This window comes from Coturnix japonica, chromosome Z (assembly GCF_054131305.1).
Source record: "Coturnix japonica strain WE chromosome Z, WE-NBRP24, whole genome shotgun sequence".
NCBI classification, from domain to species: Eukaryota; Metazoa; Chordata; class Aves; order Galliformes; family Phasianidae; genus Coturnix; species Coturnix japonica.
The window spans coordinates 12963460-12990639 of NC_140702.1; the positions used below are offsets into that span (position 1 = coordinate 12963460).

The following is a 27180-nucleotide window of genomic DNA, read 5'->3' on the forward strand; positions in this document are numbered from 1 at the left end:
CCCAAGGTCGCGCAGGCGCGGGGCGGCGCCTAACGGCCCCAACCACCCTCCGCCCCTTGTCAGGCGGGGCCCGTGCCGTGCAGAAAGGCGGGGGAGGCCGGGCCGGGCCGTTCTGCTCTCCGTAGTGCGGCAGCCACGCTCGGCGCCGGCTCGAGGTGACGCGTTCCTTCGTTCCTCCTTCCTCTCCCCGCGGCTCCGTAGCCGCCGCGCCTTGAGGATGGCGGTGCTGGCGCTGGCTCTGGAGGGACTCGCCATCTTCGGTCTGATTCTCTTCGTCGTGCTGTGGCTCATGCACTTCATGTCCATCATCTACACGTAAGCTCCGTGGATAACGCCGTGCACCTGCGGGATGCGGCTGTGTGGGGAGGGAGGGCCGGGCCGAGCGGCGCTGCGCTGTGCGGTGCTGCCGGCGCGGTGCGGAGCTGCCCGGTTAGCGCAGTGCTATGCGGACCGCTTTTCTTTTGGGTAGATAACTCGGTGCATGGATGATTTAATACGCAGTGACGATGCTTGTAAAAAAAAAAGAGAAAAACCAGTGTGTGTGTGTGTGTGTGTGGCCAGGGCTGCCTCGGGCACCGGCTGGTGGAGCGCCTTACCTTGCGCTGAGGGGTGTTCGCTCTCCAATGGCGGACACACAAAGCAGGTTTCTGTGTACGCCCGCAGAGGGGCTGTCCGGGTATGTGGGGAAGCACTGAGACGTGCTCCTTTCTATAGTAGGCCTTGGCTTTACTTTTTCGTCAATGAAAGGCCACTATTGCCCCACCATAGGTGTTAGAAGATACTCGGATTTCTGTTTGACTTCCTTTCTTTGCTGTTCCACGCATGTGATAGGTACCTGTGATAAGTGCCTGCCCTTGTTGGAGACAGAGCTCCTCTTGCCTTCACACTTGCTAAATTTACCCCTACAGCCCTTGGTTTTGATTGTTTTGCTCTTTTATTTCCCTGTGAAGAATCCCTTGAAAGGGCTGGTCATTGTTTTGCATTGTGGTTGGGTTGCATCTGGGTCTTCTATTTACTCAGGTGACTGAATTCTTTCTTGAAAACTAGCATATGGGTTGTGCTGGGCATGAATAGCCGTGTTTTGGTATCAGCGTGCTGCAGGGCTGCCCTAGGATGAGGCTATAAGATACCATAGGCACAGTTGGCTCTGGGCAGCTCTCAGGCTGCTTGTGTGCCAGAACTCCAGCTTCCCTGGTAAGTGCATGTGGTGGTGCTGCTGCTGCTCATAAATATTTAACAAAGAGTAGTGGCAGCTGTGAGGGACAGGAGACCCAAATGGTGACATGGGAGAAGGCAGGTGAGAGGATAAACAGTAGAGGAGACAGGAGAGAGCAAACAGGGGCTGTAGGGAAGGAGGTGTTATCTGCAGCTCATGGTACATCCCAGGTACAGAGCAGAGGGTGTGGAGCAGTGCAGGAACACCTCTGGATGGACTGAGGGTGTGTCTTGGGGAGCTGTGGCCAGCCCTGGTTGGGTGCGGACACCCTGAGCCTGTGCAATTCAAAGGGTTTGCAGCCTGTGGGTGAGTCACACCAAAGCAGGTGCACCTGCCAGAGGAACAGTTGAAGAGCTCCAAATATAAGTAAGGCGGGGCAGAAAACCATTATGCACTGATGTCCTGCGTCACCTCACGGAGTGGGTTGGGGAAGCTGAGTGTAAGATGCAGGGAAACGAGGAGGTTAGAGGTGATCTTCATCTGTCTGAAGCAGGGCATGGGGAAGGGGAACAAAAGGTACTGCCCTGAAAGTTTGGTTGCCTTCTGCCTTACCTCAGTATCCAAATCAGCAATTTCCTGTGAACTGACAATAATTTAAAGTAGAATTGCTGGAGTCGGGACTGTTGCCTCATCCAGTAGCTGCTGGTTAAGGCAGGCAGCAGCCAGGAATGGTGTAGCCTAGAACTGCTGTAAATGAAATGGCTGTGACACATGAATAGAGTTGTAGGTTTTGTTACTGGGAGTTTGTGGTGTGCCTGTGGTTTACTTTATACGACAGCAGCATGATAACAAGCTGGAAAACTTGCCATTGGGACAGTATGATCAGTAAGAATGGAGGCAGCCTCACTCCAGTTGGTGACACCCCTGGAGAAGAATGTGTCTGCAACAGGGTTCTTGAGACCTGCTCAGAAGATGTGGAGATGGGAGCTGACCATCTCTGCCCATGAGGTGGGTCAGTAACATGGCTTTTAGTGTTTGGCATGGAAGGGTGGCCCTTAATCAGGGCTGAGCAGATAGTAGCACTGAAGTGACCAAGCTGCAAGCTGTGCCATGTTGCACAGGCTGGGTGGAAGAGCTGCAGCAGTTATTGGATAGGTATGTAGAAACAGGACTGCTGCTCCCCAGAGTGCTACCACTCAGCTGTCCTTCGCTTGTGGTGAAATTGGAGAAGTGCTGGGCACCTACAGCAGACATCTCAGGGAAGTATCTCTGTGGTGCTGGGATGGTGGAGCTGCTAGGATAGATATAGCTGCTAGTAGGTGTTTACAGGGGAAGGACCCCAAAAAGTGATCTTGACTAGTGCCATGTCGTGAAGGTGATGGTGGTTAGGCACAGTTACTCATGCCCCTCTGTTGTGTCTTGGATGTTTGTTCAGTATGCTGCACCCTTCCCAAGGTCACTGAGGTACTGGGGGGCCTTTCTGACATGTGGAAATTCCTTTTGATCTCCATGAAAGGTTGTAACATGGTAGTAGAATTCTACCATGTCTGCCACATACTGAAAAGTACTTAAACTATGCCAGCTACAGACAGCAAAGAAGAAAGGTAAAGCTAATTAGTCCTCCCATTTTTCACCTTGTGTGATAATGTTGGTTTGATGTTTGTGTAAGTGATTGGACTAAAGACTGTTCTCAGCCCACTGCATCTAGCAGCACTTAACTGGTGGGTTGTGGGGACTGAATTGTGCTGTTAGACTAAAACTCTGTTAAAACATTTCCACAAAGCTTCCATGGCCTACATAATCCTCATCATGTGGTTCTCTTTGAAATTTTAAGTGTTTGATTTTAAAGTAATAATAGTGAGAATGTGCGTGAATTAAGTAGATAGATAGGATTATACATGTTTGAGAAAGTAAACTTTTCTTGTTCTGAAATGCTGACAGCAATTGACAAGGTTAACGAGCGTTTCAGTTGTGTTGGTTTGTATTGTGATTGGTTTAAAAAGCTTTGGATATGTAAGGTTGGAAAATGCCAGTTGAGAAACTATCTGCTGTCCATTCTCCTGTATAGCATTCACTAAAGCTTAATCTGCTTCTTGACACTTTCCTCCCCTACCACATTTACACATTGTGGGTTTTTTTGGTATATGAAAAATGCAGTGGGTTTGGTGAATTTCACTTTCCTTCAGAATGAACAGGTGGGTTAAGCAAGGAAATTCAGATAGTCATGCTGCTAAGTCAGATGGCATTCTACAAATTGCCTGGAGTACATGATTTGAAACCAGTATGAGTTTGTTGCTCTCTGTGTAGTACTGAGTGAAGTAAAAGAAATTAACATAGGCCTAATGGCATGTTTTTATTGCCAGTAATTAAGTAAAGGGCAGTTTGCATACGTTTACTCTGTGTAATAAGGCAGTGGGATCTGACCTGTTTGTGTTGCTTTTCTTTGTACCCAACACTGGTCCCTGAGCAAGGACCCTTGTGTGCGTGTAGCTGCTTGAATTGAATTTGAACACTGACTGATCCAGCAGGAGTTTGGTGTTGGATGTTGCTGGGTATATTAATTCTCAAACCATCTGACGTTGTGTGGTTGTATGGACAGCTAAAATGGACTTTCAGAACAAAAATAAAATGGAAGGCAGTGTGAATCATGTGCAAATAAGGAAAGGATTTACAGCGTTAGTCAGGAGACTAAGGAGTAAGTTTTGATATTTTAGCATTCTGTTAAACTAATGTTAAACTAATGATTCTTAAATAACTTCTACTCTGAAGATATGCACAGAATGGAACAGATGCCTTCTTAAATCAGGGGGAGAAAGTAAACAACTGAAGCTGCTTTCTCAGCTAATGGCACTCTAACACATTGTGTTTCTGAATAACTGACTTTCAAATTCTATGGCAGAGGGTTTGCTGCTTTAACAGTATTTGAAAACAGATAGTTCTGGATTAATAATGATTGATAGGTGTTTTCTGTACACTGGATGTCCCTTCCTAAAATGAAGCTGGCAAACAAAGCCCACAGAAGCTAGAAAAAGCCTTACTTAAGTGTATTCTGATATGTTTCCCTACTATGTCTTCTGACTTTGGTCTGAAAATTAAAGTCTTTGTTTTATACTTCTGGAAACTCAAATTGATTATTTCAGCTCATATGCCACATAATAAATACATTCTAGGTCTGAGGATAGAGGATAGGATGTCATAAATTTAGGAAGTTGTTCTGCCTGGCATCTCTGGGTTGTGTTGAATTTTGCCAGTGTTAGGGAGTTCCTAAGAAATGCTTGGTGAGTTTCTTAACATGCTTGCAACTTCCTGCTGTATTTTCCTGGTCTACAAAATAAGGCTCATGGAGTCATGTTCCAGTGTTTAGTCTCTGTTGTTTTTGTACCTGTTGCCCATAACAGTTCTAATTGCAGAGTTTTTTGGTTTTTTAAGGGCACCATGTTACTGATGCTGCTCACTGTCCTCATTCTTCAGGTGTAAGTGGGAAGGGTAGTGTCATACCATGGAGTTGATGACCATATTGCTGTTTTTAGCTTTTAAAAATAATTTAAGTGCATGGACACCAAGCAGTAGTCAATGAAAAATTAATTATTTAATCATGCTGCATCTAGATGTAATTAGGCACATTATGCCTTGTCTGCTGAGCGTAACCCAAGACTTCCAGAAACATACCAAAGCAAGAAAGCTCCTACATGCAAGTGAAAACATAAATAATACCCTTAGAGTAATGCATAAGCATGCAAGGGTGAAGTTCAGTTTGCAGAGATTCAGAAAACTCAAGTTTACTGAAGAAATTAAGCAACTTTGAAAAGCTTTCTAAAAGGTGGGTTCTAAACAAAGACCATTACACCCAATGTAGCTCTGTTTGACACCTGCTTTTTTGAGTTGATCTTTGGGTTAATAATACATTACTATATAACAGTTCTCATCTTGCTTTCTGAAGAAAACATTATTTATTATTATTATTATTATTTTGTCCCTGATTTACTGTCTCAGTGCCTTTTGTTCGGCTGTCCCTTGCTGTTTGGTCCATGACTTGTGTCCAGTCTTACCCTGCTCTTCTGTGATACCTCTGCTTGTCTTTGATCTTGACCTTCTGTCTTTTTTGCTTGTTGCTGTAGCTGCTTCTTTGTTTGGGCTGTCTTGTTTTTGCACTGCTGCTTTCTGGCAGTACACTGAGCAAAGTATCTGTTAAGAGCTGTAGTTACTCACTTTGCTGTCTTAGGTGTGTGATTGCTTTGGTTTCTGGAAGTGCTTTGGAGACAGCTGCCATGGGTCCATGTCTGGGCTATCAAGTAATCTGGGGCACCAGTGAGCTAACATGTAGATGAACTTTCACAGGGATGATTTAAGTACCTTTTTCTGAAGTTAGAGGCATCCTTCCATCCCTCCTGATGATAACCAAATTAAAGCAGAAAACTGAGAAATGTGGTTGCACTGGAGCTTCTCCAGGAAATGGCTGAAAGGCTTTTAGCACATGCAGAATGCTCTTTCTGTTCTTGAGTTTGTTTTTCTTCATTCCTCAGCTGAATCTTTACTGAACTTGTACCATCTAAGCTGAAATTTTCCATGCAGGTGAACAGTTTTTTCCTGTTGCGTAGCTGATGACAAACTTGATGTAAAATGTTGTATTTAACATTAGGTTGTCATCTGTAACCTCATCTTTGTGGAACAGGGAATAGAGTAAGCTCATGACCTCTGTTAGGACTCTTTCACTAAAATCTGTAGAGGGTTTAGAGAAGCAAATACTGACTTCCATTTTTGACTTCGTTCCTCTCCAGCATCCCAGTTTGCAAAGTTACTTGAGGCTTTTCTTTGATCTTGGTAGCACTTCTATCTTTCTGTTCTCTCAGCACCATCATCTCCTCTATCTCTGCACTGACGGCAAACCCTACTTTATGCAGAGTCCTTTAGATACTGGCTGCAAGTACCACATCCTTATAAACTGTTAGATTGTTTTTTCTGAGTGAGTGGCAGCATTGTGGCAGAGAGAAACTAGAGCAAAGCAAAGGTAGCAAGTCAAGTACAATTACTAGGGAAGAACAGTAGAATCAAGAAGTATAGGCACACACAAGTATGTAACAACTTGGATATAAAGTTGAGGGTCAGTTTTTCAGCACGGAGTAGGAAACTAGCATTTTAGGCTGGAGATACTATTTGACAGCTCTAATCCAACCTTCTACTGAAAGTAGGGCTAACTTAGTGCTGATGGCTCTATGCCCAGTGCATGGTTAGAGAAGACAATATCTTGTTCTCGTGATAAAGCATGGAAACAACTAAAAGTCTTCAGAACTGAGATCAAAAAAGTCATCTGGGGCAATGGTTTATTAATGGCTTTAATAATGGGAAAGGACATCTAATTTGTTGATGATACAGAAGTGGGAGGAGTGGCTGCCATATAGAGGGAGCTGGACAGGTGGGAGAAGTGGGCTGACAGGAATCTCATGAAGCTCAGCTGGAGAAAATAGCAAGGGATTGCTCCATACATCTGCAGTGGCTGAGGGCTGAACATTGGGAAAGCAGCTTTGTAGAAAAGAAGCTGGAGGTGCTGGTGAGCAGCAAATTGACCCTGAGCAGTGATGTGCCTGTGGTAGCAAAGAAGGGCAACAGCATTCTGGGCTGCATTTCTGACCAGTTAGGTGATGTGATCCTTCTCCTCTGCTCAATACCACTGAGACTGTGTGTGGTGTGCAGCTTGCAGTTTTGGGCTACTTGGTATGAGACATGGTGAAGCAAGTCTGGCTGAGAGCCATAAGGATGGTGTCAAGGCTGTGCAGAATGTGATGAGCAAGGAGAAGCTCAGAGAGCTGGGACTGTACAACCTGGATTAACCTCAAGGGGAATCTTATCAATATGTGTAAATACCTGACCTGGGTGGAGTGAGAGTAAAGAAAGGACTGGATTCTCTTTGGTGTACCCAATGACAAGATGAGAAGCAGTAAGTGCAAATTCAAGAACTTCAGTTGAAGTTCTGAAGCCTTTCATGGTGAGGATGGCTTAACTGTGGAAGAGGCCACAAGAAGAGATGATAAGGCTCCGTTCATGGAGTCAGAAGAACCGTGCTTGGATGCTGATCCAACTTTAAGCTAGCGGGTTGCCTGGAAGCACCTTCCAACCTCAGCTGTTCTGTAGTTCTGTGAACAGTGACAGCCTGTACTATTATCTAGTGACTGGTTGAAATAGATAGCATAGTGGATGTAAATTGTTCATGTTGCTTCTTTTTAAACAACTTTAAATTTGCTTGATGCTCTGGTCACAATTTTAATTTTAGATAATCTTTAGGGAAGGCAGATCTGGAGAAGTTAGGAGTTGACTTTTGAGTTATGTGTATTTGAATGAGTTTTTGTGTTGGAAGATTAATACCAGAGGGAAAGCAAAATGGCACAAAACCAGAAATCTGAGTGGTAACAATGTGAGAGAAAAATATTAGTGTTGGAGGCAATGAAAAGGCTGCTTTTGTGGTGTGTGTTGTTGTTGTTGTGAGCCAGGAGGATAAGGTACAGATGGCAAACATTGAAGGGAGAGTGTGATATTGCAGGTTTTTAACATGCGTGATTTAGTAGAGGCCCAGATTAAAGATGATTTAGGGTAGATCTAAAGGTGTAGAATTGAGGATACCATTCTCAGGTTGGATGCATTGTCTTGAGAGAGAATGGGAGATGGTGCAGTGAACATAAGAAAGCTGTAGGAACAAACCGTGTCTGCCTGATGAATAGTTTGTGTGGAAAGATGGAAGACTACGAGATTTGGAGCATGTAAAGCAGAGGACTGTATTGAAGGAAGCTCTTCTTGAGTTGAAATAGATTTTGTTACTGGAGGCAGTGGAGGTCTTCAAGCAAAGTGGCATTCAGCCTTAAGTGCTAGCTGCACGGTGGGAAGCTGAGAAATGAAATGAGGAAGAATATGCTTTGTTTGTCTGCTTGTGCAATGTTTGAAGATTTCAATGAAGTTGAAAGAAGCTGAGGCTTTATGTAAACTAAATACTGCTGTAAACTTCTGATTACTCTGGATGAGTGGAGGTGTTTAGCTAGAGGGTGGTAGACAATGCTACGTGACTTTAGGAATGGATTTGTGGACTTTGTCAGAGCTCATGTGTGGCATGCAAGTATGTGACTAGTTTTACTGGTTTACTAAAGCACTCTTTAGTCCTCGTATCATCCTTCCCTGGGAACTGCTGAAGTAAAAGTAGTCTAATTCACTGGGGTTTTAATTTCTTTTAGTTGAAAGATGTTCTTTCGTTTTGATGTACCTAATTAGTCTTGCATTTTACAAAAGGCTATGGGTTAAAAAAGATTATTTTGTGTTTAACAATAGATAGAAACCTTTAGTTCTTGCTAGCTGAATAGTTTGCATTTTCTTAAGTATGTTAGAATAGTTGATAAAGGTCTAGACTATATTATACCTTCTCAAATTTGGACCAGGTTAATTCATACCGTGGGTCACAGTGAGGTTCTTGCACACAACAAATGAATGTTACACTATCTTCTGGGCAGGTAGAATAAAATACAATTGTAGACAATGGTAACCAAAGTGAAGTATTGTGTACTATGTGAAAGGCTAAGACTGGAAGTACTGCCTGTGACATGTTGCTTTGAAACTGTTGTATTTCTTGAAGCAGTCTGACAACTTCATGTGTGATTTTAGTGGACTGGTTTATTAAAACAGCTCAGCTGTGTTGCCTGTTTATGTTGGTAGTTGCTTTTGCCTCTGTTCTAGACCAGTAGTCATTCCCCTCTTCAGAAATACCTCTTTGAAAACCAAAGTCTGTTTTGTTGGTTGTTTTCCTTTTTTCTAACCCCTTGATTAGGTTTGTCTCAGTTTTGTCAGCACTATAATCCACAAAGAGGGACCTGTTCAAGTGAATGTAAACACTAGTTCTTATGGTGGTTGTGAGTATCCTTTAAGTGCTTGTTCTGGGGTATGGGTTCATTGTGTCTGTATAGTAATGAGTTCTGAGGTGATCATTGCTTATGGTTTAATAATGATAGCATGCTATGCTTTATTTTAAAGCAGAAGACATATTTCTCTGACTAGACATATACCTTACTTGATGTAAAACATCCAAGATGCCAAGACAATGTGCAGAGCTGTTAGAGGAGATGTCCCAAGCACTTTCTGCTGGAGTACTTTATTTTTAAGCCTAAAACAGCATATGTTTTTCTTGCATGCTTTGCAAGAATAAGGCTGTGGGTGAAATAAAAAGCTTTCAGGCTTATGAGAGTATTCCTTGTGAACTTTCAAATGTTAATAGCAGCAGCATCTTAAAAGTGAGAAATGCTTCCTGTCTCCGTCCACACGGGCATGGGCTGAATTTTCAGGTTGCAGCTTTAAAAATTAAGATACTCATACTACCTTTTGAACAGTTTTAAAGGTGAGGTGAAATGTGGATGTTCCATAAAAATAGTAGGTTTGCAGTGCTCGTAGATTGTATAGTAGTGGAGGAAAATAAATGTTTCTGTTGAGATTCTGTATCCCCAGTGCTGTCTGTATTTTTGCAGTTTTTGATTTATTATTTTTGTAGAGAAGAGAGATGAAATTTACAAAAGCAAATTTTCTGATTTGCATCTTCTGGAAAGAAAGAAACCTTTTCTGAAACCATTAATGTTATGTTGAGTATGAAAGTTAATTTAGTATTTTCTTTGGAAGGTTTTTATAGTTGCTTTCTTCTGCTGGTGATTGCTTCCTGATGTTCTTTATTGGAAATTCTTCAAGGTCCCATAAGACACTTGCAGTGACAGCAGTATCACTGCCTTGCTGACAATTCTGTGTTCTAGACAAGGTGTGTAGGTTTTTCCTTACCTCATCTGTGAAAACAAAGGGAAAAGGATTGGCATTATATATATATATATATATATACACTATTTGTTCATGTAGGTTTTGAGTCATCAGTGCTTTTTTTTTTTTTTTTTTTCTTGCTGTTAGCTGTTTTAGAAGCTTTTAAGATAAAGGAACTGTGAAAGATTGTGTGCAGGGATCTGTCTGTGTGGTGGGAGCAGTAAGGAGCAGCTTGGGTCTGCAGGAAGCACATTATCTAATATTTAGCAAATGATGTTTTCATTTAAACTGGTGCCTTATGAAATAAGTAGTAATGAGTTATTTTCTCCCTACAGAATTGCAAAGTAATTCAGAAAAGCAAACTGAATAATCTTACAGTGCAGATCTTCTAAAGCTTTGTATTAGAAGATTTCATCCGTAGGTTTGATTCTGCTGTAATAACTGATTGCTGTGGTTGCTTTACCAGGCCTGGAGTTGTTGCCATCCTCTGGAGATGCTCTCAGAAACAAAACACAAATCACTTTGTATGCAGTTCTGAAATTGCATAACACTCGTTGCAAGGAGCCTGCTTCAAAAAGTATTTCTATTTCTACGTTCTGCTGGCTCTTAATTTGCTGCTCAAAGGGATAACCTAAATCACCTCCTACTCCTACACCTTTATAAACATTCCTAATCTGCCTTCAGTGAGCATGCGGCTACATGGTGACTCAGACTCAGATTTTCTGTGGGATAGTTCTGTTTGATTAGCAGGCTGGTCCAATTTATCTTGTGGCCCTGACTGCTTTATTACCACCAGTGGGCTGAGGGGTGTGGTAGAGCAGAAACAGGGCAAGAATTGCTGTTTTGATTGCAGCCTGCAGACAGTCTACATGGGAAAGCTCCATGTTCATTTCAGTGCTTACTGTGTTCCAGTAACAGCTGTGATATAGACACAGTTGTGTTTTTGTTAAGTACATGCAAGTATACACTTTGTGTATGCTGACTACTTAGGATTTGGGCTATAAAAGGATTCCCATTACTTCAGGTTTAATTGCAGTCTATTGTATGGGAGTTGAGTCTGTTTCCCTTTTATCTTGTGTGTGTGCAGTTGTATTTGTCTTTACTAACTGAACTACTGCTTCCCGCAACTGGAAGTGCAGATTAATGTTAGTTTTCAGAGAATATTTACCTTCTGGGAACTTAAGATTATCTTAGCCCAGGTTTTACTTCAGTCCATTTTTTATTTTTTAAGTCCTTTACTTCAGCTTCTTTTGTGCGTATGGAAATCATTTGACTCTTGTTTTAAGTATTCTAATTCATTTCCCTTTGGTGCACCTCCCCATCACGATATCAGTGTGCTGTATATTGAGGGCCTTTACCCTTTAATCGGTGCGCTGTGCATACCACAGGAAGAAATCTGTGTAGAATGTCACTGGAATGCCTTTTACCCGCAGCTGGTAAATGAGGGAGCACTAACCAACTGCAGCATGACCTCATCCTTGTGCACACTTCCAGAGGAAGTGGCTGTGCTCCCAGGTCTGCTTTGTGCTGGCATGGATCCTCCTCTGACCTGTGGTGAATGTGCTCATGCTGCTTTCCCATGGGCAGCTCGGCTCTCTGGAATCCTGCTGAAGTCAGGGAAGGAAGGAGTATGAGTTTGTCCTTTTTTTTTTCCTAATCTCAGCAGTCTCCTTTCCGAAGCTTTGGAGCTTATTGCATCCTTCCTGAAGTGGCTCCAACATTAATTTGGCAATCTGGCTTTTTTTCCCTCCCACTTCAGGATTAGTTTTCTGTTTAAATGAGTCAAAACAGCTTACAGCAGGATTGTATGGGAATCTGTACTGTCACAGTGTCTTGTTTGGCTGGTGTTGACAGAAGCAAGGAGGTTAAGGAACACCGAGGGATCTTTGCTGTTAATGGTGCAATGGGGTCATCTTGCCCATCCTTTCAGCAAATATAATTGCTAAGTTAAATTGACAAAATGCTGATGCTACAGATGAAATAACATTGGTGTGGTTTAAGTGTCTTGACTAGGTCACAGTGGGATCAGACAAATGACAGCACCACTGCAAGAAACACAGCACATCCCAGGAACGGAGGAGAAATAAAAGGAGTGCCTTTAAGTAGCAGCCTACACTTGAAATGATTCAGCTGCATTATGAAACTGTACTCTGGGCAAAAAAGATTGAAAAAGGATCCAGGTGTTTAATTTTCTTCTTGCTCAGAGAATAATTCTGGGCACTTGTTTGGAGACCTGTGGCTGACCTGCTTAGCAGCCTTCAAATTTATCTGAAATTGAGGAGGTCCCTAAAAAGTAGTAGGCCTCTAAGTGTGCAGTAGGATGTTGTGTGCATAAATCTGTGTAAAGCAGTATAATTAGTGCCTGATAATGCATTACTGAAGTTTAGATATGTCACTTCAACACCTTCTCATCAGTCTGTGCTACCACTCCTAAGGATGCTTTTCCTTCTGCTGTTGTAGACCAGCGCTGTGGCAGAGGCTGCTCAAGCAGACCCTTCCCACCCACCTTCAGTGTCAGGCAAAATGTGCCCCATGGCTCCCAAGCCAAAAGTTGTCTTGAATCAGTGACAAGAATAAATGGAATTCAACTTCAATTTGTAAATAATAAAATTCTGCATGCTCTGTATTTATAAAATACATGTTTTAGGCTGCTGAATTGTAAAATGATGATATGCTTTCAAATTTGCTGCTGTAAGGTGCTGGAACATGTTTGTTATTAGTGTGGAAATGTCTGTATAGGCTAAGATAAACATGGTTGGATTTTATTATTTAACTGTCTTTGTAAAGTGAGGGTTGCTAACCCTTCTGTGAATCTGAGAGTTACCCACGCTACTTTCTCTGGACTTCTCTGATCTTTCTTTCAATGGTATTTATTGCACTGATTGAAATGTTACAAGTTTTCATCTGTGCATAGAGATACCTGCTTCTGGAGATGTTTTAGTGCAAGGCATTTGTAAGAAGTAATGAAAGTATGGTGATCTCACCTTCTTTCCCTTTGTGCTGAGAAGTAGGACCACCTTTCTCCTGTTTTGAGCAAAGATACGTTATTCTGTAGCAGATCCTGAACTCCACTAATCCCTGTGAGGTGATTTAGTTGACCAAGAAGGAACTGACTGGAAGACATGTGTAGGAATTCAAAATTACAGACAGAAAAGAGTCTCTTTCCATGCTGCTAGGGCATCTCAAGTGCCTGTGCAACTGCAGCCTCCAGGGGATGTCTTCAGTCCCTTCCGGGTCTTGTTAGTGCTGCTTTGTAATATCTAAGTATCTCTTGCAAACTTATGGTGAAGATCTGTGTTCCTGCAGCTATTAAGGAAAATTATTCAAGTAAAGTAGCTGCTGAGGCTCCATTATGCATCCTTCTGCTCTTCTTTCACAACTTATTCCCAGCACCAGGCTGCTTGGATGGGACTTCAAAGCTTTGTCACCTAATGATTGCAGACTGATGCACTTAACACATGTCAGTGTGAAGATGTTTGTAGATAACTTGGCTACTGTTCCTTCACACTCAGGACCTGCTGCAGGTGCATTTAAATTGCACTTTAAATGGTTTTTATTGTTTCCTTGATGTAGTGGTGCTTTTTTGCAGTTTACTACATTAAGCAGGGATAGTGGAAAAAAAAAATCCATTAAGCGAGAACGTCTGAATAGGCTGGATTAAGTTCAATGCAAAATAGTACTTAATGCTACATGTGTAGTATGAACCTTGAATTTTCATATTCCTTTGTCATTTTTAACTGTCTTGCGTGCTCAGTGATGATGAAAACCACGATAATCACAACAGCCATCTGAGAGAACTGAACCACCATAAGTACAAGTTCAGATTCAAAAATACTGCTTCATAGCCTGCTATTTCATCTTACATTTACAATGTAGACCCTGCATGTTCTATAGTGTGTGACTTCATTTAGGATATATATGTTAAAAAGATTAATGTTAACTTAGCCTGGTATTTTGACTCCCCTGTTAAATGTTAGCCCTGATATTGCAATTGATTTCTGACAATGGTTGCTCTGTTTCTCTGGTGAAGATAGATTTCCAGCTGTTATTCTTTTATTCTTGCTCGGGTTACACCAATCTGCAAATAGCCTTTATCAATGTAAAATGGTGTGGCTTACTGTTCTCTCTTTCTCCATGGAGTCTAACTTAGTCTGACTAAGCCTTACCTTAGTGTCACAACACATGTAGCTCCCAGGATAGATACTATGCTAGAGTCAGTCTTACCATAGTGATCCTGATAATGCTGCATGCCTCATTTGCAGGTTTTTGTAAGGCGTCCCTCACACCATGTGTAGGCTCTTCCCTATGTAATTCAATCACCTGCCTAATCCTATATGTCAGCATGGCTTGTAACACAATGCATAGTGAGATTTTGCAGTTTTATCACGTGCTGCTTGTTATCTATCACAGTCCTGCTGCCCATATTAATCTTTTTTTTTTTTTAGATCTTATCTCTTTCCACGTACTTTTCCTGTTTTTCAAGGATTTTCACAATATAATAAACCCTATGTGCACTGCACCAGCCCATTTAAAAATGATTATGTATTTGCATTATCTACCTTTTTTTCTCCCCCACTGTTCAGTAGTGTAATTTGCTCTCCCTTATCACCCTTGTTTCCTGCTGTGTTGATGTCCAAATTGGCAAGGAGATCTTTGTGGTGGCTCTCAGAACTACTGAACAGTTTCTTCACTTTGGTCTGACTTCTCCTTTTCCATTAATTTTGTCAGGACTATTTTAGTTTACCTCTGCAGTGGCTTGGTTTTGATGACGACACAAGGACATCATCTTTGTCCTTCTGTCTTACGGTTATGCTGCTGTAAATAGTGCTGTGCTTCTGGTGTCCAGCTGCAAACCTCATTTAAGAAGTGTGCTGGGTGGAGAGGGGAGGGGGTAGATGAAATGACACATAAGCATGTCACTATCTTGTTTCAACAAAACACTGTAGAGATCTAGTGGAATCTCTTCTCTTAGCAGAGTAACTAGATTATTAACTTTACTTTCTAAGGCATGTTAGAAAGATCTCAGTTGATCTTTGTCTCTTCCTCAAAGATGTTTAACTGTTGATTTTTACCAATCTGTGTTTTTCCCTTTGTGCTTTCAGCGTGCTTTGATGTGGGAAAAATAACCTCACAATTTTATTGTTTACAGGAAATTGTTTTCTGATTATCTTGTTATAATAACAATTTTTTAGCAGCCTCTGTAGACTGAGGAAAGTGATACTTCTATTGTTTGAAATTGATCATGTTTGGAATTTTATCTAAAGTATTTCAGAAGCTGAATAGGACTGATTTGAATTTATCCTGTCTAATACTGTTCATTTTCTGACATGCTGTTGGCAGGTCTAAAAACAGCTGTTGATCCTACAACCAAAACAACAATTTTGAACACAATTTTAAATTCTGAATTTCTTAGTTTTAGATGTTTTTAAGCAAAGTTCTCTAGCACATTTTTTCATATACAGTGATCTGTTATTTCTTTTCGCAGGCGCCTCCACCTAAATAAGAAAGCCACGGATAAACAGCCATATAGCAAGCTTCCTGGTGTTTCACTTTTAAAGCCGTTAAAAGGTGTGGATCCTAATCTGATCAACAACTTAGAAACCTTCTTTGAACTGGATTATCCCAAAGTATGTATACTATTTACAGCCTTTCTCCTCTTCCTCTGACAATCCTATCAGTGGCTTGTGCTAGAGTTATTCAACTTGGTTGTGTATTGAATTGTTCTTCCTTCCACAGCAAATGCATGATTACTGTTCTGTATGTTCTGGACTGTATCTATTCCTCTTAAAAAAAAAAACAAAAAACAACAAAACAAACAAACAAACAAAAAAAAAAACTGCTTATAAAGGAACATGACCAAGACTTGAAGACAAAATGTACTCTAGATTTCACGTAGATTTGTTTAATCATTACTCCAGTACTTTCTTGTTTATAGCATTACAACCTTTAGAAGACCACTGCCTTTTGAGACAGCCTTCATAATTAGGTATTTTTCTGCAACAGATTTTGTGAAAATAGATTGCCTGAAACTTACTGGTGGTTCTTACTGACAGCCTCTAGCAAAATGTTGTTCAATGATGACATTGTCCTACCTATCAACAACTGGTGGAGTACTGTCTCCTAGCCACTTAATCGTATCTGGAAAGCAAATAGTTAAGAAAAACTTATGTTTGTTCTCGAATGCCGCTTTGGCTTTGTAGTATGCATGATAAGTAAGGTAAGTGATAAGTGTCAGATGCTGTCCTTGTGTTAAGGACCTTAAAGGGGATAGACTTGTTGTGTCATTTGCTTTGTGGTTTATGGTGCTGTGTGTGGAATACAGTCTATTCCTACAACATATCAAGAGTTTGATCTCAAAATATATAAAAACTTTTTTCTTCAGTTCTTCTTAGAATTACTTTGAACAATGCTGCTTCCTTTGTAAAAGGACAAATGTATGTGTGAACTCTGTGGATTTCTTTGTGTGTTCTGCTTAGGAGTAAGTTCAAAGCTCTGTCAGATAGGGTTTAAAAAACAAACCCCACCAAAACCACTCAAGTTGACTAGAAATTGGACTGTTCTTCTGTAGTGTTTGAGGCCTTTCAAAACTTGGGGTGTACAGATTTGAATCATTCTGACTCCCCAGAAAATACAATAAGCATTAAGTATAGCAAAAAAAAAAAAAGTTACAGGCAACAATATCTCAAGCTGTTTTATGGTTATAATGACCATTTCAATATTTGACTACAAATACAATTGTTTTTACCCACATCATTATACATTCTGAAATTTTGTCAGAAATTTCCCCATTCGTTACATTTACATTAACCCAATCCTAATATTTGTACAGATAAGTGCCTTTGTATTTCCTCTGCATTATTCATATTCGTTGTTGTTCTTCAGTTCATTTTTGCATACAAAGGCTATTTACCTTGAATTAAAATTTTTCTGCTGAAAAGCTGTCGTGTCAAAGCTTTCTGTTATTACTCATTGAATTTTTTCAGGCTGGATATAGAGATTTTGCTACAACTGTGGATTGAAGATTAATTTTATGAATTACTAGCAAAATAGTTTCACATGTTAGTGCTTTCTTGCTAATCCATCTTTTCAATTGTATTCATTTCATTATATTCATGATGTAAGGGTTGCTTCTGTAATAGTTGAAAGATCTTTCTGCCTAATGAGATTTATTTATTTATTTATTTATTGCTACTTAAATTCCATCTTCTTTGCTAGTAAAAATGATTGGAATCAAACACTGCTCTTCAGGTTAATTAGCTTTATATTTCCACTTAGAGACATAGCTGCTTTTGTTTTGTAGTCTGTAGTGTTAGAGGAAGTCCTAGAAGTACAATTTAGAAGTTATTAAGTTTCCACAGTATCCCAAGTCAACTTGCATCTGCTTGGTTTCTATGTTGTGGTGCCTTTTCTCCCCTTGAAATAATATGTTTATTCAACTTATTTCATACAATACTGGATGGTATTACTTGTTCCTCAAAGAACATTAGAGGTGATCATCATTGAACTTATAGGCAGACAGCTTTTGAAGTTAAGAATAATTTTTTCTTGTGCAGTTTCTGGAAAGTGAAGTTCAGCTAGGTGTTACTGCGGTGTGATGGTGAATGAAGTAACTGTTTGACTCACTAACTGCAGATTTTTATTTTTAATTCCTGTATCAAATGGGATTAAACACAATCGTTTCTAATGATGCTGGCTGTTTAACTTTTTGCCTGTAAGGATGGCTTTGAGGTATTTTGATCAGGAATTCACACTTTCTGAATTGTAATCTTAGAACTGGTATGCTACTGACTTGCAACACTTCACAGTTTGATCAGAGAGAGGAGGAGGCTATGTCAAGAAAGAAGTATTCAGGGGAGTACATTACTAGTGAAGAAACAAATGCCTCTTTCAAAACTTGAAAAGCAGTCTGAAAACATTAGGTTGTATGTGATTCTTAAAATGCTGCTTTTTCACTTAGTGTTTGTAGCTCATTTAGTAGATATGTAGATTGACTGCTGAAATAGGTACAGTTTCCTGCTTCTTCCTAGGTTTTCTAACCCTTGTTCTGTAGAGGGGGAATTTGTATGTTATGATGAATGTTTCTGTGTTTAGCATTATTGTACGATGAAGTGTACCTTTATTAGTTTCAAAGGGCTGTCATCCTTCTGCGTTCTGCATTATGTATCCACAAAATTTAGAAATGGAAGCTGCAGTCAGGTGTGCAGTAGTTTGTGTTAACATGATCTGGAGTTCTGTTAAAGAGATGAGAAGAATCTGGCTTGTGTCAGTTTCATTTATAAGTCTGTTGTTTGTTTTACCGTGTGAGTATTCGGAGTTTTACAGACTGTTGGTAAAGATCAAATCCCAGCGTAGTTCTGGCACCCAGTACTTTGGAAGCTGATATATTTTGACAGAAAGGTGAGATCTGTAATCCTAAAAGTACTGTGGGTTATGTTCTGTCATGGAAGTGATCATTTTCACAGCTTGTAGCACCTTCCTTTAATGTTTAATGTACTATAATTTCATTGATTATGAACTTCAGATTCATGTGTGAACAAAAATGGAAGCACTGTTAGGGTTAGGGTGGAATGGAAACAGGAGCAGAAACTTAGCTTCTTTGTGCCATAGTGTCCTATTTTGTGCCTAGTAGAAGTCTCCCCAAAAGCAGGAAAATGAACATTCCTTGCTACAATAGTTTACAGGGGTGTGGAATTGGTTTCTTTTTAGCAAGTACTTGCTGATGCACAAGATGTTATTTAGCTGTAAAACAATCTCCTTTTATTTTTAATTCTGTAGCAGTGATTTTCATTTTTTTTTCAGTTTGGTAGCTGTGAAGCTTTATTCCCTAGGCTTTATTGGTATTAAATGTATGCATGTTTTTCTTTTTCTTTCCTGCTAGTATGAAGTGCTACTCTGTGTACAAGATCACGATGATCCAGCTATTGATGTATGCAAAAAGCTCCTTGGCAAATACCCAAATGTTGATGCTAGACTGTTTATAGGTAAGCAGTGCATCTCCAGAGTGGGACTCCAACTTATAAAAAATCATTAGGCTTTCAGCTCTTTAATAGTGTTCTGAAAGACACAGTTGTCTTGTTCTACCAGTGTGGGTTCTGTGAGTTAATCCTGTGTTTGAGCAGAGTATAGAACTAAGTTTGTATTCATGATTTGTGACCTCATTTTAAAAGCAAACAAAAACAACAAACTCTAGGAAAAATAATTACTTAATTTATGCACCCCAGCCCTTTTTTTTTTTTTTTTTACTACATGTGGAATTCAACAATTTGTATCTTGTCTCTATGCTATACTAAATACGCAGGAAGTGACTTAGAGTTCTAGCTGTATTTGAGCTTGAGGTGTTAAAATAATCTGTTTTCATTAACTTAGAGACTGTAAGTCTATTTATTACGAGTTGTTTGTATTGAAGGAGGAAAGGGGTAGGAAAAGATAATTAGAACTAGATGGCATGAAATAAATAGAATCCTATCTGTTTGGAGTAAAAAGTTGTGTCACTGTATTCTGCTCCTCTTCCCCTTTTGCTAAGGTTATCCTAGAGTGTAACAATCATAACCAGGACTCTTAAGAAAAAGCAGTAGGCAGTATGTACTTTATAGAATGTAGTAAAAAGATTTGCAATTCTACTCTCAGTTATTAACCTGCCTTTTTGGAATGAGGAAGCATTTGAATGATTTTGCTCTTCAGTTCTCTCCTTATTTGTGGTAAAATACAAAACACAGGACTTTTAGAAGTGAACAACAACCTCAACCCCCTCCTCCCTTCCCCAAGCTTCAAAAACAAAACAAACAAAAAGCACAAAAAAGCCCCCATGCGTTTTTGAGTATGATGAGTATGATGCTTGCTTTCTTTTATTTTTTTTTTTTTTCTTAAAGGTGGTAAGAAGGTTGGCATCAACCCCAAGATTAACAACTTAATGCCTGGCTATGAAGTTGCTAAATATGATCTAATATGGATTTGTGATAGTGGAATCAGAGGTAGGTGTGTACTATAATGTGCTGATAGTCTTATTGCCCTACTCCATGTAGGTTAGCAGTTGTAGAAGATTATTTTAACTGAGAGCAGAAATAGAAATGAAGTCTGGAGAAGTCTTCACAGAATAAAAATTTTAAACCTCTAAGGATGTTGATCTTATTTTTGAAAATACTGTTCTTATTTTATTTGCTGATCATGAAATAGTAGTAATGATTAAGTTATTACTGACAGATTGTTGCCCCAGTGTGACATGCACTAAGCTGTACCTGCTCTTGATAATAATGTTAAAGTCACAATATTGTTTCATAGTTGCCTTCTGCTAATGATGGGATTGCTCAATTAACTGTCATTTTCTCTTTTCTTGCTTAGTTACACCAGACACTCTGACAGATATGGCCAACCAAATGACTGAGAAAGTAGGATTGGTCCATGGTCTTCCCTATGTTGCTGACAGACAGGGATTTGCTGCCACCCTGGAACAGGTTAGTGGAGTGTGTGTGTGTGCATATATATATACATGTACTTAATATATTGCTGACTAAAAGTTGTGTAGTGCCTCTTCTACTTCTCAGTGAAGGGAGGTTTCATTTACTTTTAGCAGCAGTTGTGCTTTGGACTGCCTAGGACAGCTTGTAAATTAATACTCCAGACATTAATTCAAATCTTGTTTGCTATACAGAACACTGTGTAAATATAGGATTTTATTTTAATAAATACGGGGGCTTTAATAACTAGTAAAAAGTCTATGAACTCTCTACCTTTAACTGAACTTTAACCTTTAACTTTAAAACAAAAATGACTGTGAGTTAGAGAAAAGTCCTACTCACAGTAGTATCTTATAAGAGGTTATAATCAGAACCTTTGGGAACAGGACCTGAGCAAGGTATATGTTCTGTTTTCCCTTAATACTCTATTAGCTTTCCAGTATTTTCAGCTGAGATGCACCCTATGCAAGAAGTAGTCTTTTCTTACATGAACTTTTACTTTTTTTTACTTGAATCGATGTAAATCTCTACCATCTCATCTGTCTGTATCAGGAAGTTTCTTAGATCTATGTTACAAGCATCACTGCCTTCTTAACTCTGAACCTTGCTCTTCTGTAGGGCTATTTTTGTCTCCTAATGCTTGTTGAGAAAGAGAAGGTGAAGAGTTGATTCTTGTCCACCATCTTCATATCACTTAATGTTATCTGTCCTATTCTTCCCTCTCAGTTCTCAGTATGTTCTTCTCTGTAGAATGAGGAGGCTGAGTTTTGTCTGTTCCTTGTGTGTCAAGGCAAATAATTTAATCACTCCTTTTTATGCTAAGCTGGCATAGATAAGGCATTTTGGTTCTATTCTAATAGTCAAATGTGAGAGAAAAAAGCATGGAGAAATTCAGTAAAGAGAGGGTACCCTGAGTGAATTTTTTTTGGAGCAGAAAGTCTAAATTGATTTTCTTAAAAGAAGAGAGCAAGAAGCTGTAGCACACAACTCTTATTATTCCTACTTGCAAATAGCATTCTAATTGCTGCTTCTATGCTCCTGGAAGAACTGTTTGCTTCTAGTTCCAGTGTACCACAAGGTCACCTTGCCTTTTGTTGAATAAGCTGGTGTGTTAGTGAGACCATCAATAGGATGAATAGCACTAAGATGCTAGAACTTGCTTCAGCTATGTTTTTGTAGGAAACTGCTGACTTTATACTAGGTCTTCTAAAATGCAGCTTTTTCAGTCTGAAGTGTCTATTTGGCTATTTCATCTTGTTGGTACATTAAACAAAAATTCTGTGCTTCTGTACTGCTGTGTAGTAAGCATCTATGAAGTTGCAAGAGGAATGAGACAGTATGTCTGTTAGCTGTAAGTGAATAATATATTATTTGAGTGATTAGTAGTTTGAGTTTTAATATATGTGTTACCTGAGAACAGCCTAAATTAGAAATTTAGTGTTGAACAAAATATGGCAGTTCAATATAAAAATTCAAGCTGTGTCTTAAATCCATAGAAACAGAGTTCACATCTATTAGATTTCTCAGATTTAGTGTTAAGTTAGACTTCTTACTCGGATAGTGAAGAACTTTCCAAATATTAGATCATTACTGGATATGTTTAGAATTTTTTCCTTCAAATACATACAAAAGAGAGAATTGTCAGTAGTAATGGCCTAGCTACATGTAGAGCTCAAAAACCTTATCTTGTTTTTGCAGGTTTATTTTGGAACTTCACATCCAAGGTCATATATTTCAGCCAATTTAACTGGCTTTAAGTGTGTAACAGGAATGTCATGCTTGATGAGGAAGGATGTCTTGGACCAAGCAGGGGGACTGATTGCTTTTGCACAATATATTGCTGAAGATTATTTTATGGCCAAAGCTATAGCAGACCGGTAAGATCACTGCAGCAGGCTTTTGTTTGAAATACAGTTTGTAACTGTTTTCATGTGTTACGTGCTATACATGTAGGTAGTCAGGTCAACTTCATGTGTATGTACCAAGCGTGTTTATGGCATATGCTTTGTTCTGTCAGTTATTGGAGAGATATACTCAAGTCCATATAAGCTGCTTTAGAAAAATGTTTGAGACATTTAATTGTTTAAGACGTTTACTGTTCCCCAAGTAAGAGATTTGGTAGAAACATATTTAATTTTTTTTGCTCTTATGCATTGTAATAATATGGCATATATACTAAAGAAAATATCGAAGCTTAATAGAATTCTTAAAATGTTTGTTCTATAACTGTTCTTTGAGTTTCTTATTTGCATGTTTTTCATAATGCACACTTATTTTTCAGAGGGTGGAAATTTGCAATGGCCACACAAGTTGCAATGCAGAACTCTGGTTCATATTCAATTTCTCAGTTTCAGTCCAGAATGATCAGGTAAAATTTTAATTCTTGCTTCCTCTCTCTTCCATTAATGTCATCTGCTTCTGTTGTGGTTAATCTAAAAATGGAGTGAATACTTTCCCAAACTAATTTGATGATAATGTGAGGAATGCTATAGTTTCATTGCATGGCTAAAGGTGCTGACTTTCCAGGGAAGCAAGACTCATGCATGAGTAGTTTGGTTTGTTTTTTTAAACACTAAAAGCCTAAGAAGAAAAAAACACAATAGCAACAAAAATAAACTGGTTTCAATGCTTTACATAGTGCTTTTAAAAGGCTGATTTTTTTATTTTTTTTTTTCCCCATGTTTATTTTGGAAGTGTAAATTAAACAAGAATGATGGCTCATCACCTGACGAGTTTCGGGAAGAGGTTGTAAGAAATTACATGTAGTCTGAACTGTATTTTTTTTTTCCTAGATGGGCCAAACTGCGAATTAATATGTTACCTGCCACAATAATATGTGAGCCAATCTCAGAGTGCTTTGTTGCCAGTCTGGTTATTGGTTGGGCAGCTCATCATGTGTTCAGATGGGATATAATGGTATTTTTTATGTGTCACTGCTTGGCCTGGTTTATATTTGACTACATTCAACTAAGAGGTGTTCAGGTATGTCACCTTTCTTTTCAGAGATTATGAAAGAACGAAGAGATAAATGTGATTATAATGACAAGATACTTCTCTTGATATCATCAAGGAAGTGCTTGGTCAAATCCTGTTACCTCTGCTCACCTGCTAACTTTACTTAGAGTAGCGTGAAAGGTGTGCTTGGTTGTGATCTTATTTTCTTTGTGTACTTACCTCTAACTAGCCTCTGCAAGTTGACTTCTGTCTCCCTTTCACATTTTTGCAATTGTGTTTCTGGTCTTCTCTACTTTTAGGCATGCCCAGAACTCTTGGCTTTATTAAAAAGTAAAAGAACAGCAGCTCTGGAATTGTAGTTAGTTTTAAATCTTTAATTGTTCTTCTGTCTTTTGTATCATGAAGCTTATATGTACATTTTATGTACACTTAAACACATATATCTCTTCTGTATTTTGATACTGGATGTAGTCTAATTTTAAGAAATATAACTTCCTTATCACTGGAAGAAGGGAGATTTCAGTAAAACCTTTAATATTGAAATAGCACAAATCAAAAACACTTGCTTTTCTGATGCTGTAGTTCTTCAGGCTACTGTGTCTACTGTGACCCTATTCCATCTAAATCTGATCCGCAGTTATTTGTGCGTACAAACTATGAATGAATTCTCATCATACTGAAAAACATTCTTGTTGTAGTTTTAAGAATTCCTGGAAGGAAAGTCTAGTTCTACTGATGGAGTAGAACACTAGTTTGACGGTCATTTCTCTGATTGCTGTAATTGCTGCATGATACATACATGGTGCAGTAGAAGAACTTTGAGCCTGTTCTTCCTCTTCTGAAGCCTCTTCAGTTTGCAGCTCTGTATGTAGCTGGTAAATCTCAAAGGAACAGTCAGTTCAGAAGGGCTGTCTATAAATGTTTTTAGATCTTTTTCCTATTCAATAAGCCAAAAGCTTGATTCTTCTAATTTCACTCCCTTGAGCATGTGTGGTGGCATATTCTTTAGGTCTGTGGTATAAACCTATTGCCTGCTCTCAACACAATTTTACAAAGCTTCAAAAGGAACTATAAATTGAAATTGTGACTCTTCTTTGTCTTTTGCATTGCATACAAGTCACTTTTTGAATCTTTTGGGTCATTCTGCCAAATATCTCATGTTTAACATGGGTAATCATATCTTGAAGGAGGAAAAACTTCTTAGGTTCTAAAAAATAGAATATGCTTTTGATAATGTCAAAGTGTATGTTAAGCCTTAGAGTAGATTTATCTTTAATAGAAATTACTTCGAAACTCATTTGGAATAGTTAGTATGCTTAAATATTTGTTTTTGTATTCCTAGGGTGGTGCTTTATGTTTTTCTAAACTTGATTATGCGGTCGCTTGGTTCATCAGAGAATCCATGACAATTTACATTTTCCTGTCTGCTTTGTGGGACCCCACTATTAGCTGGAGGACAGGACGCTACAGGTTACGTTGTGGAGGCACTGCAGAAGAAATCCTTGATGTATAGCCACAGCTTTGTAACTGTGACTGTCAAAAAGAGAAAGGGGGATCGAAAGTATTATAAATTGTTTATAAAAGTACTTTTAAGAAAATCTACCTTCAGTAGTTTTACTACTTGTATGTTTTGGTATCTGTTCTTTAATTTATTTTTTGCATGGCACTTGCATATCTGTGAAAATACATCTGTAGTCTTGGCCAAATGGTATTTTGCTCCTGTGTACAAACAGAAATGGAGAGAATTTTTTTCTGATACATATCTGCTACATGAATACTCTGCAGTGAACTTTTCCTTAAAAAAAAATAAGTATCCTTCTGGATATGAATGGCTTCTTACTCCATGGTCTGCTGGCCTAGCAAAGCCAGTGGTCACATTACTATTGTCCAGCTGGACTGCACAAGGCTGTACCTAGTAAAGTCACAGGAAAAAGTACATCTGATTTCTATAATATCCCACCAAATTGAGCTAGTAACAGGACCTTGGGAAAGAAGCTTAAATGCTTTATGCCTACCTCTTGTAGTTGCTGCAGAACAAAATGAATGGAAAGTAAAAACGCTTAGCAAAAACAAACTAAAATAAAGCTGGAGTCCTGTGTTTATATGTATATATGAAATACTTTAGTTGTTGCAATGAACCAAAAGTGGACTGAGTTTGATAGGATGAGCTGAAAGGCATTATTGGTCAGTCACGTATTGTGAGCATCTTTTGGCCAACTCTAATCTGGTTCGGTCTTGAACCTTGTTAAGCACTGTGCTGTAACTAGCCTAGCTGGCCCCCTTCATTGTTTCCATCCTTTTTATGGGGTGTTGTGGCTTTTTGTGTGTGTGTGAGTGCTTTGACTGGGAGTGGTAGGGTGGGGGGTGTGTGTGTGGGACTCACTAAAGGACAGAAGGGAGCAGAAATACATTTCAGAAACATTTCACACAAGCTATTTTCTTAAAACAATGTATTAAGAATGTAATTTCATGATGCAGGTATTTAATATCTTTTTAAAGTGAACACATGTGTCCACAGTAGTCAAAATTAAGTATTCAATTGCAGTAAATATTGTGAATATATTAAAGGTCTGGGTGAGTTTGCTGTTACTAAAATTGTAATCTTAATTTAAACATCAAACTAAGTCTACTCTTGGCTTTTTGCCTTCTACTGTTAGTCTAGCCTTTAAATTGGACTTCTATATTCCAGTGGTATGACTAAAAGGACTAGATTGTAATGCATGCCATGTTCTCTGATCCTCTCCCTGTATCCCTGTAGCCTGGTTTCCAACCTTATTGTGAGACTTTCCAATTTGTGGTGAACTGGACTTGTTTTCTTTGAACATCTTTAATTAAAAAAAAATAAAAAGCAAGCAAAAAAAAAAAGAAAACAACAACAAAAAAAGACAGCAAAGCTAGAGAGGGATGTTGTGTAAGCCTTTTGTATTCATAATTGTATTTATATACTGCTTTACTTCAGATGGAATAGAGTATTGTCACCATGAATGTGAGCTGCTGATTACAAGGCTCATGCCAACAAGGCAGCTTTAAAAGTTGAATTGCGTGTAGCATATTAGCAATAATGATATGTATTTATAAAAACGGACACGTACCTTACTGAGCCAATCCTTTAGCTGTCATATGCTACACACCAGTGTCATGTCTGTGTACATACAAAACATACTCTGGGCCAAAATGCTTCATCCACTTTAGTATTTCTTTTGCCTTATGATAACATGGAACTTTTTAATGGGCATTTCTGTATGAACAAAGGCTTTTGATTGTGTGCTTCATTCTTTTTGTGTGAATCGGGAAAAAGTTTTTCCTGAGGAGAGTTGCACACTGAAAACTAGTCTAGTTGTGACCCACGAAAACATTGTTTTTAAGAGTTTATACATAATTGAATTTGCTGACAATGTTTATGTCTTTGTTTCATGAAGTTTAATGCCATTCATTGCACTGCTGAAGTGAAGCATAGCTTGCAACTTAGCTTTATGCTGATTTCTATGCAGGCAATGGAACAGAAAACCAAAAAAAAAAAAAAAAAAGGCTGAAAAGACTTCATTTACAAGATGTTAAGTGGGGATAATTGTTTAACCGGGTGCTTTTGTATTAGCAGAACCATCTTTGGTCAAGAAAGCTGAAGCTTCACTTAAGCAAATTGTTTTGTTTGGGGTATTGTCTGGCTGATTGAAATTGAAACCAATACTGTCAAATGTTGAAGATGCTACAGCAGAACTTTGGAAGTTAAAAATGGCTAATGTAAAGTTGTGTTGTTCTACATGTATGTAGAATATACCTTGTTTATTTAAAGTCATTGTTTTTCTTTTATTTAAAAATAAATTTTGAATATAATGTTTGGAA

General features: G+C 38.9%; 1 protein-coding gene across 1 annotated transcript; it reads left to right on the forward strand.

The window, feature by feature from the left end:
• Positions 1 to 104: 104 nt before the first annotated feature.
• On the forward strand, positions 105 to 27180 carry UGCG (UDP-glucose ceramide glucosyltransferase). Its single transcript, XM_015849854.3, has 9 exons — positions 105 to 315; positions 15414 to 15555; positions 18807 to 18909; positions 19798 to 19899; positions 20267 to 20379; positions 22081 to 22259; positions 22664 to 22750; positions 23175 to 23364; positions 24680 to 27180. The coding sequence occupies exons 1-9, from the start codon at positions 218 to 220 to the stop codon at positions 24848 to 24850; spliced, it is 1185 nt and encodes a 394-aa protein (XP_015705340.1). The 5' UTR covers positions 105 to 217; the 3' UTR covers positions 24851 to 27180.